Source organism: Abrus precatorius, unplaced genomic scaffold, assembly GCF_003935025.1.
Source record: "Abrus precatorius isolate BTA unplaced genomic scaffold, Abrus_2018 Scaffold9, whole genome shotgun sequence".
In the NCBI taxonomy this organism is placed as follows: Eukaryota; Viridiplantae; Streptophyta; class Magnoliopsida; order Fabales; family Fabaceae; genus Abrus; species Abrus precatorius.
This window is the reverse complement of record NW_020874439.1, coordinates 2822496-2834654: the sequence shown is the minus strand read 5'-3', so window position 1 is coordinate 2834654 and position 12159 is coordinate 2822496. Positions and strand designations below refer to the sequence as shown.

The 12159-nt window shown below is 31.0% G+C and overlaps 1 protein-coding gene across 1 annotated transcript; it reads right to left on the bottom strand.

Moving 5' to 3' along the window:
- Nucleotides 1-369: 369 nt before the first annotated feature.
- LOC113851407 (putative expansin-B2) lies at nucleotides 370-2060 on the bottom strand. Its single transcript, XM_027481872.1, has 4 exons — nucleotides 1865-2060; nucleotides 1438-1550; nucleotides 919-1109; nucleotides 370-697 (listed from the first exon to the last, which is right to left on the bottom strand). Exons 1-4 carry the CDS (start codon nucleotides 2058-2060, stop codon nucleotides 370-372), a joined length of 828 nt encoding a protein of 275 aa, XP_027337673.1.
- Between the last annotated feature and the right edge of the window lie 10099 nt (nucleotides 2061-12159).

Sequence of the window (12159 nt, the reverse complement as noted above, 5' to 3'; positions counted from 1 at the left end):
ATGGTTTGAGTTTTCTAAGATCAACTAAACCCTGTCGCTTGTTTTTTATTCAAGTTGAAATTAATTTTTACTCGGGAGCGTTCAGTCTTTCAATTTTAGTTAACTAGTTCCATTCATTCAATAAAAAATTTGATATGCCAAGATTCCTTTCACCGTGGATAAAAGCAGATCATGAACCCATAATAATTAACACAGTAACTAGAATAATTTCATTCATAATTGATTAAGGAAGACAATCAAAAGTCCACTACTAATAGGACGACTTGTAATTTATCTTCTTCGGTTATATATATATATATATATATATATATTAAGTAGGATAGCTACAATTAAGCTAATGATACAAAGAGACGAACATGCATCTTAGTTTTAAAAATTGACAATTGATCTATATGTCTGACCAGGCTTCCACCCTGCAGGGATGACATTGTTGGCCACAATGGTCTTGCCAGACTCAAGCGTGGTTAGCCTAATAGAGAATGGTGCTTTGAGTGGTGCACCTTTGTCAAGTTTCCAAACTGCACCCCATGATTCTTGCATGGAATCCCATGACGATGAATCAAGTGCTTCCTTAAGTTCAACCTTGGCAAGGTCACCATCTCCATCCTCATATTCAACCAAGGCAGCAAAATATTGTTGGTTAGATCCAGAGTCCACGTGAAAAGCAATTGACATTCCCGGATAGTTGCATTCAACTCTGCAAGGAAAATCCATTACAACATGATCGTGCAAAAGTAACTCAAATATTGAAAAGAAATTATGCCAATGACAAAAACGTAAATTAAACAATATATGTCAAAAAATTATAACTGAAAGTCAAGAAAGTTGACGTGTTTATTGAAAAAATAGCAAAAGAGTATTAAGAATTTTGTCCCACTGGGAATATATAATTAATTAATTTAGAAGTTTAAAACCTACCTTCTATGTTGAATGCTTATTTTTCCAGCGTTGCGTAGATTCCCATCTTGACCTGAAACTGCCATGGCTCCAAAAGCATCGCCACTCAAATCGAAATGATAAGGAGCATCTGAACCACACCCAGCACACTCATCAGTGATGACTACTCTCACAGGTTGGCCTGAGCATGCAGAATTTCCTGTGCACTTCACCTGAAATTAATTAAACAAATTTGAGCGAAAACAGTGTTGAATAATAACTTCGTCTTGAATTCCATGCAGTGTGAAAGATTAATACTTTAAACTTAAATCATAATTCAGAAACAGAGAAATGTGAAGAATTAACATACTCTATGTTTTCTATAAAATATTCTTTATTATTAATTAAATTTTATTAAGAAAAAAAATTATTAAGTGACACTCATTTAAATAACAAGTGTCTCCCATCAATTCACAAGTATCAAATTAATAATAAAGAATACGTTGAAAAGAGTATCTTATAAAGGAAAGATATTTAACTATGCATGTTCATTGTTAGCACCTCATAACATGAACCACACCCTTTGCCCGAGTCATATATAAGAGGGCTTCCCGCAGATACTAGCGAAGAGAATGGAGCTTGCCCAACAGCAGTACCATATCCACAAGCACCACCTACATATTTAAACGGCAGATATGTAGTCACCGACACTATTTCAACCATAATTTAACCATGAGTAGTGGCATATATTTTCACACCCGTTCATGAGATGTGAAATGGATGTAAGAAAAAGAATAATAGAACGTAAAAGAAAATATAAATATAAATAACTTAATAAAAAGAGAAGAGAGAAATAAAAAGAAAAAATAAATGTAAGAAAAATGGCCGTAAAAATATTTTACTATTTAAGCATTATTTGGGCATATTCTTAATTTGCATAAAGTTAAAACCGCTTGGAACCAATTTATTTGTTTATTTTTTATATTACCTTCACTTCCGTCGCCTTGGGCAGGTCCATACCAAGTGGCCAATGCAGGTGACCAATCTGAACCTGAAGGAGAATAATATGAAGCATTAAGCAGCTTTTTGGGGTTGAAACAAAAGGAAGGGATCACTAAGAACATTGAGAGTAAAGCTACAAGGGTGATTAGATGAGATAATGCAAGTTGAAGTGTAAGAGCCATATTATCACAACCACTAGGATTTTGTTTATTAGTTTCCTAGGTAGTTGATCGTTAACTGTGATATATGGTGTGAGGAATATGCAATGGCTAGTGCGGTATTTATAGAGAACTAACGAGGGTAGTGCATAGGTTTTCAAGTCTTAACTAATTCCATGTAATAGTATTCCACAGGGCAAATATAAAAGAATATGCTTATTCCGTCAGAGAGAATTTTGTGCCTCACTTTATTCAAAGAACAAGACAAATAAGATGTTTGAATTTGAGATATGAGACACGTTCCCCTATTCATTGTCATCTGGACAATATCTTATTGTGGATTGCATTGCCATAAGCAGATTATGTATGAGTTATTTAGAGCACTTTTATCCGTAAAATAAGTTTAAGTTTTTATTTTCTCTCTTATAAATTATATATAAAATTGTGGGTTTACTTTCTTTCACTTTCTCTTTATCACTATTGGTTTCTAATTGTTCAGCAATGTTATTTAAAATAAGATATTTTCTATAAAGATAGTCTTATATTATGATAGAAAATGACGTTTCTTCTTTTTAATTTCTCCATATAAAAGTATAATATTTTGTTTTCAAAACTATCACTATTAGCACATAACTTTCTCACTTGCACGGATATCGTTTTTTAATATACTTTTTAATTTTTCACTTGATAATCAGTAAGCTAATTTACATTATATCAACTTACTTTGATTTCTTAATGTTAAAATAGCAATTGAAACTAATGTACTCGTGATTAAAGATGTCTTTTCCTTTTGTCTTAATTATTTAGGCTTGAATAATATACCAACGACTTGATGAACCCTTTTCGTAAATTAAGAGTTCTTTTTAATCGCATATTGGAAAGCTAACCTGCTCTAAGCCAATTTTTCAAAAGATTCTTTTTCTCCTTTTTCCAAATGCTGTTTGAAAATACATGAAAACAGATTCTAAATGGGTCGAATTAAAATAGAAGTATGTCCCTAAGACCCTTTAAATTTGATGAAACTATCTGTGCGATTATACTCTTATTGTGTCCAAAGAAAACTCAGAATCGATGTCAACTAAGTTTGGTTTCCTATGTGGATACTTTTTTTTTTTTTTTACTTTGAATTTTAAGGTAACTTAATTTATCTTTTTGGTAATTTTTCAAATAATAAACTCATTCTACCAAATTGAGATAAAATGTATTTAAAGAAATTAATATTATAATATATTTAAAAATAATATATTGTACCTAAGAAAGTGACCATAAACTATTTTTGTGCAATTTGAAATATCTGTATTTTCTTTCTGACTGCAACTCCCATAAACTACGGTAACATGCAATGTTAGACTCGGGAAGTCTGGATGGTTTTGAAATGTTTTTAAGAAATGACAACGACGTAACGGGCTAACTTCATGCGCTTATATATTTTATATTATTAGAGATAAGGAGCACTTACTGACCCAAAAACTAAGACAAGAACCACATAATAAGTGAACACTTGTCACCGTTTATTAATGCATTATGATTTCTACTTTCCAAGATAACCTCTTTACAGTTTTAGATGGTAAGGGAAGGAAAGGCAACATATTTATTTTAAATTATTTTATTTTAATTTAATAATCTTTTTAAATTTTACTAATTACCTTATGTCATTAGCAGAACTTAAAGACCATACTAAATACATGTCATTAAATGTTTTGAATAATTAGAAGCGTTTTTTAATGTGTTTATAAATTAAGCATGTGTTAAGAAATTTAAAATAATAAATTTATATTAACAATATTTTAAAATATACTAACTTTAGTCTTCAATTCTGAAGATTAATTTTAAGCAACTAAAAATTATAAGTTCATATTAAAAATAAATTCATTAAATAAATCATTAAAGTATAATAAATACTTTTTTAGTAAAAGCTCATTAATTTTAGGTTAACAAAATTGAAAGATTTGTTCTACAAAAAATATATATTACATACTTTTGTTTTTATAATTTATAGTATTTAATGGTTATACACCATATACTTATAGATGCATGTTAAAATAAAATAAGCATTGAATAACTTTAATTACAATGCAAGTATGTTAAAATATGTTACTCTTTTCTTAAACACTAGCCATCGGCATATATAAACTAAAAGCAAAACACTATCATAATCATTAAAGTAATTTAATTATTTTTATTTTATTTTTTAATGCTTATTTGTGTGATAGTTATTATTTTATTACAATTATAAATACTTTTATTAATTTCTCAAAAGAAAATATGGATTGACTATTACATTTGATGGCCACACCTCGTCAAAATTTCGGAAATTAATATTTAATAGAAAAACTAGTTATTCTGTTCACTTTTCCCAATTAAAATGTTTATCCCGATTCTATATGCAGATTAATTGAGGTAAATGAATACTTAGATTTAGAAATATAAATTAGTTGGCTAAGAACACGTTACTTCATTCATTCGTAACGTCTCTGTATACAATGAAAGATTTAACAATCTAACGGTTGAATATTTTATATTATGTTAATAATTATATACATTAAAATGTTTTATATAATTTAAATATTTGTAGGTATATTATCTAAAATTTGATATTTATTTATATTTTAAAAATATATTATAAATTAAAAATAATTAATATGATGAAATACATATTATTTTTATCTAGATTTTATAAAATTGATATACGTAATAAAATATTTAAATCAATGGATAGATGGTTCAATTTTACATATTTTTAAAAAAATTTAAATAATATCACTGTTAAAGTTTAACAACGTGAATAGATTTTAAATATTTTTTCTCTTTATTTATATATATATTAATGTCGTATGAAAATATATGTTAGTAGAATAGTTAAATATGTGATTTATATTTTCTTTTGTCATGCTCGCAAATATTTTAAATAATAATTAAAATTATTTATTATATTTTATTACATAATTTTAGTTACTTTTAAAAATATTTATTTTAATAAATAATTTTACTTTTGACTTTTAAATAACACTTTTGATATTAATTAACATTTGTTAGCAATGGCAATTTAAAATAAACTATGTTTTACTAATAGAAGTTGGTTCAAATAGTAAGTGATTTGAGTTTTTATATATGTAAAAAAAATTTAATAGTAAACTCACTTATCACGTTCAAGTGTGCAACCTAGTCAAATCTGGATTAAATCAAATGGTAAAAAAAAGAAAAAGTTATGTTTTAGGATTTATTTAAAATAACTTATGCTTTATCAGTGTTTTAGATTAAAACTGAAATACAGACATAAGAGAATGCTCTTAAAGGTTTTTAATTTAAAAATTAATATCAATTAATGATAAGATTGATTTTATCATTTGATTAATTAAAATAGTTTAGACATTTTATCTAAATATAAAATGTTCTGAATAAAAAGAAAAAAAAACGATAATACGTCAAGTCATTCATCAAATACCTATAACTTAACTTATCAAGTTTAATTTGACTTAATTTTATTTGTTAAAGAGTTAATTTTTTTTAATCTTACTAAAGATGCTAGACTAAGTAATGAAAGATATATTTTATAATAACAATATTTTTCCAAGTTAATTAATCAATGAATGATTAATAGAAATAATGTGTTAACAATTTTATAGTATTCATTTATAGTACCTTAAAATTATATGTGTTGACTTAAATAAAGGCATAAAAGTATTAGTTTTTTAAAAATATATATTAAAATTTTGTTTTTAATTAAATATGAAGATTATATTATGCTTTAAAAACCGATTATCTTAAAAAATATAAATATTAAATAAATAAATCAAATTTAAACTTTAAATTAAATTTAGGCCTATTTAATTAAAATAAAATCTTAGCCATTTCCATTCACTTTCATCCTCAGAATGTAACAAATTTTTTTACCCAAATTTTATACGAAGATATAGCACAAGATTCTATATAGTCTATTTTATTTATATTTCCTATCAAATCAAATTAAGAAAAGTAGCGTAACGAAACACAAATAAATAGTAGTTATAAATGAACGCAATTTACGTGTTTCATGGAAGGATTTACAAAGGGAGCAAGAGCACATGGGTGTTTGGGCCCACTTTGATTTTAGAGTGATGTAGGTCGGCTAATGAAATGGGCGTATGCGGACGACGTCGTCTCTTTCAAGGAAATACGAATCTTGTTGTTCGTTAATGTAGCCGTTAATGGAGGTTATTAGCGGTTGAACTAACTCATTTCCATGTTGATCCAACGGTTCACAATTAGCAATCACTTATCACATGGGTGTCTGCATCACAACTAGACAGCCTCACCATATATTTGGCAACAATCAAGGCTTCCTCCAAACTCCCTTTCCCTCTTTTCAACATTCTTTTTATTGTTGCGTGTGCACTCTGTTTGTGACTTTCTTCCTGCACTTTTTCCGTCAGTACAAAAGCAAAACCCTTGTGCGTCACTCGTATGCAAAAAACCAAAATAATTTAATAATCTTATCAATGTATTTTTTTAATATTTTATCCATCCTAATATATTTTCCATAAAAATATCTTTATTTGTAATGTTTTAACCAACGTTTTACTCATTAGGAAAATCCTCAAATTAACTTCTCTATATTTAGTCTCATAATGTATGATTGATTTTAGATTGTTTATTAAAATATTATTATTCTTAATTATTAATTGGTCTATGAAAAAGAGTTAACATAGTAAATTTTTTTGTTAATATATAATTAAATAATAATATAAAAACATAAGCTACATTCTAAAAAGATATACTTACATTAATATAATATGTTTAGTAGGTGTTCATGGTGTACTGGAAGTTGAATTTACTAAGATTTTTCCTTAACTCTCAGTTGTATTTATGAGTGTGCATGAAAATTGGACACTATAAAGAAGAATTTGTGATGTAATTTTTATCCCTTTATTGCTGTCCAAATATATATATATATATATATATATATATATATATATATATATAGTATACAAAAATTGTTGCTTCAATTTTAGCTAATTACAAGGTAATTATTTCTAAATATAATATTTACAGATTGCTAATAGATATGACAGGACAATTATAGTAAATATGAAGGATACTAAATCAACGATTATAAAATAGAAGATTTCGTAGGATCTCAATAATCCTAATACTCCCCCCTTAAGTTGGCGCAGATGGATTATATATGCCTAACTTGGACAATATGCAATCAAATTGGGTCTTTCCTAAAGCTTTGGTGAAGATATCTACCAGTTGAGCATGAGATGGCACATAACATGTACCAATAGTTTCGTACAAAAGTTCATTACGTACAAAGTGACAGTCCACCTCGATGTGTTTGGTGCGCTTATGAAAAACAGGATTAGCAGTAATGTGCAGAGCAGCCTGATTATCACAATAAAGTTTCATAGGTATAGAATGAGTACACCTAAGACATAATAAGAGTTCCTTCAGCCATTTTAATTCACAAGTGGTAGTAGTCATAGATCGATATTCTGCTTCGGAGGAAGAGCGAGAGACTGTGTTATTTCTTAGTTTTCCAAGATACAGGAGAATTACCAAGAAGAATAAACCAGCCAGTAAGGGATCTCCTAATCAAAGGACAACTAGCCCAATCTGAATCACACCAAGCATACAACTGTAAATCACAGTCAGCATATAACAAAATCCCTTGTCCAGGATTACCTTTCAAATAGTATACAACACGTAAGGTAGTGTCCCAATGTTCTTGTCTAGGATGTTGCATGAATTGAGCAAGTGTATGCACACAATAAGAAAGTTTAGGCCTTGTAATAGACAAGTAAATTAACCTACCCACCAATCTGTAATAACGTTCTGGATCTAGAAGGAGAGTACCTTTAGCCAAGGGTATTTGGTCATGTTGATCCATGGGAAATTGGCAGGCTTGGCTCCCAACAATCCTACTTCAGAGATGATATCCAATACATATTTGCGTTGACACAAAAAAATGCCAATAGAATTATGAGCCACCTCAATGCCTAAAAAATATTTTAGCATTCGAAAATCTTTCATGTGAAAGCATGTATTCAAGTATAGTTTGAAAGCTTTGATGGCAGCATTATCATTTCCTGAAATCACCAGGTCATCCATGTAAACCAACACATGAAGTTGCACACGTTCACGTTGAAGAGTAAAGAGTGAATGATCAGGGGAGGATTGTGCAAACCCATAGCGTTTCAAAGCATTAGTCAATTTGGCAAACCAACATCGGGGAGCTTGTTTTAACCCATGCAATGACTTGCAAAGTCTACAAACCCTAAGCTTGAGATTGGAATCCTGGAGGAAGTTTCATATATACCTCCTTTTTAAGATCCCCGTGTAAGAACGCATTATGAACATCCATTTGATGAAACTCCCATTATAATAGCGAGAAACGTGCGAACAATCATCATCTTTGCCACCGCAGCAAAGGTTTCATTGTAATCAAGTCCTTCAACTTGGTTATTTCCCAATATCATGAGTTGGGCTTTAAATCATTCAATAGAACCGTCAGAATTATACTTGATTTGATAAACCCAGTTGCATCCAATAGCTTTCTTCCCAGGTGGGAGTGGTTCCAAAGTCCAAGTCCCATTATTCTGTAATGCTTGAATTTCAGTCTGCATGGCTTGTTCCCATTATTCATCTTTCATGGCTTCAGCAAAAGATTGAGGTTTAATGCCTGTACTAACAACTGCCAAGAAATGTCGATAGTGCGCAGAAAAGTTATTATAGTCAACATAATGTGTTATAGGATAAGGTGTACCTGAGGGGCAAAAAGTAGCAAGTGAACTTGGAGAGGGGTCTAATATGCAGATGGTGTTTGTCACAAAATTTCTTAGCTGAGTGGAAGACACCTTAGCACGATGTCCACGACCCAAAGGTTGTGCACTCAAATCAGCACTTGAGCCCCCTCCCCCCCCCCCTTTTGGTACACCAGTCTCGATATCATAAGAGTCAGTATGTGGAGCTATTGGTTCTTGCAAAGAAATTGCACTCCTATTGTCTTCAAGATCATCTCCAGCAGTTTCTGCACTTTTTTTATTTTCAAAATTAGCCTACACAATCTCCATTTCATCGTCGTCATCAACACTTTTCCAAGGTGTAAGATTGTCCTATTCTATGTTAATGTGTTCAAGTGTTGAGTTTTTTGATTCAGCACAATGAAATTCACTTTCAGAAAACACCACATCTTTGGATGTTAGGAACATACCCATTTCCAAATCACAAACTCTCCAACCCTTCTTACCATAGGGATATCCCAAGAAAACACATCGTTGACTATGACTTGCAAATTTATCCCCCTTAGAATCTCAGTTATGGACATATCACAAGCTCCCAAACACACACAGATAATTGAGTGACGGTGGTTTGTTGTAAAGCATCTCATAGGGAGTTTTCCCATGAAAACAATTAAGGATTTATGATTCATTAGGTATCCAGCAGTTAGAATACATTATCCCCAAAACATAATAGGAAGATAAGCTTGAAAGCGTAGTGCACGAGCAACATTAAGAATATGCCTATGTTTTCGCTCTACTCGTCCATTTTGCTGAGGAGTTCCTATACAAGAAGTTTCATGCACAATTCCATAGTTTTGAAAGTAATTATCCATACATACAAATTTTGTACCATTATTGCTACGCACAACCTTCACTTGTTTTCCAAATTGACATTCCACCATAGCAAAAAAACTGGCACATGCGTGTGAAAACTTATTTCTTTTCTTCCAACAAATAAATTCATACAGCTTAGGAATGATCATCCATAATGGTAAGAAAATATCAAGCACCACAATGAGATATAGTTCGATAGTGTCCCCAAAGATCACAATCAATGAATTGAAAAATAACTATGGTTTTATTAACGCTAATGGGAAAGGTTTCTCTGCATTTTTTAGCTCTAAGACAAACATCACAAGCTTTATTACACAATGCATCACTTCTACTAGAACTAATATTTGGAATTAACTCCACGACTTTAGTAGAAGGGTGTCCTAATCGCTTATGCCATAAGTCAAAATATTTTCATCAGATTTTATAGCAGCAGCAATACCAGCCATTCCTTGAAGGTAGTAGAGTCCCTCTCTTTGTTCACCTGCTTCAATCACCGTCCTCAAGATACGGTCCTATATTACACAAAATTTATCAGTGAACTGAACCCTGCAATTTTATTCATTTATAAGCTGTGACACTAAAATCAGATTGCATTTTAAGCTAGGCACATAGAGAACATGGTTCAATTTTAAAGTATCACCAAGCACCACCGTTCCTTTCCTGGTACTAGAAATTTGCTTTCCATCAGGAAGCCCTATTAGGCATTGCAAGACATTTCTCACATTAGTCAAGTATTCTACCTTTCCTGTTATATGACGAGAAGCACCTGTATCTATAATCCATTGTATAAAATTTTGCTTACCAGTTAGCTTTTTAGCAGCTCCTAATTTGACATTATTCAAGAGATTCACCAATGTTTGTTACTGCTTACCATTAAGTCCACTAATAGTAAACTTATCAGCATCTGTTACCATGGCATTAAATTCTGGTCCCTGTGCTGAGGTTTATGCTACATTAGCTTTATCATTGCACCACGTCCACTACCTCCAAAGGTCTTTCCGTATTGTCCAACTTTGCCATGACCACTTTCTCGTCCAATTTCTCGAGGTCATTCTCCCTACCACTCTGGATAACCAATTGATTAGAAACAACTCTCTAAGTCATACCCTAAAAGATTACAATTATTGCAGATTATATTTTTGTCCTTCACTTCAATTTTGCCACAAGATTTTCCTCCAGCCTATACAGCAAAGCTCATTATCTCATTGTGTTCCTCCTTTCCTCGGGTGATACTTCTTATACGTTCTTCCTGCACCAAAGTTGAATAGATTTTATTCAAGCTTGACAATGGATCCTGAGCAAGTAAATTCGATCTCATAGTCCCATAAGTGGTCTCATCAAGTCCTATGAGAAACTGATGGATTTTCTCTTCTTTACGTTTCTTTTCCAGCTTGAATACTAGATTGCAAGTACACGCAGCACACATACATGTAGGTATCTGTTCATGGTTTGCCAACTCCTCCATAGCTTCTTCAACCTGCCATAATAAGCAGCAATAGTCATTCCTTTTTGTTTACATTCAGCTAGCTTTACTTTAAGCTGCTGAATGGGTAGCCTATTCGCTACTGAGAAACGTTCCTTGATGTTTGTCCACAGGTCCTGAGCCACCTCCATATGCGATATAGTTGAACGGAGAGTCGATTCAATGGTGTTCATTATCCATGACACCAACAACAAGTTGTTGGTCCACCAATTTTCAAGATCTGGTATTTTTCTGTTGGTCGTTTCATTGTTTTATCTATGAACCCAAACTTCTTTCTTTCTCTCAATGTTGTTCTCATAAAGCGAACCTAAACTTCTATCTATGAATCAGCGTCAAGAGGCTTCCTGGATTGTCACTTATAGCGATGTCATAAGGTGAGATCGTCTTCCTTGCTACTCTTTTGTCTTCTTTTCTTTTGTCTCCTTTCTTGTTTTCTTCCTCAGCCATGGTGGTAGTAATAACCCAGACAACGCTCTGGTACCATATAAAGAAGAATTTGTGATGCAATTCTTGCCCCTTCATTGTTGTCCAAACAGATATATATACAGCATACAGAAATTGTTGTCTCAATTCTAGCTAATTATAAGGTAACTATTCCTAAATATAATCTGTACAAATTGCTAATAGATATGACAAGATAATTATAGTAAATATGGAGGATACTAAATCAATGATTGCAAAATAAAAGATTTCGCAAGATCTCAATAATCCTAATAGACACCATCACTTAAAAATTTAAGGACATTTAAAGTAAACAAAGTTAAATAAACAAGAGATTAAATTGATAATAAATGTACGTACGAGGATTGACTTATAAATTTTTTACATATAGAAATTAACTTATAAATCCAAGTAAAGTACAGGGACCAAAATATCATTTAAACCTAAAATCAAAAGCAAAGTTCAATGAAATAAATAATACTAATGATGATTAAATAGTGATAAAAGTTAGCTTATTTCTAAGTGAAAGTTATAAAAGGCACAAAAGTTAGGAAAAGAGAATAACAACGCTATTATTTTATTTATTTGTCTCTATACTTGACTC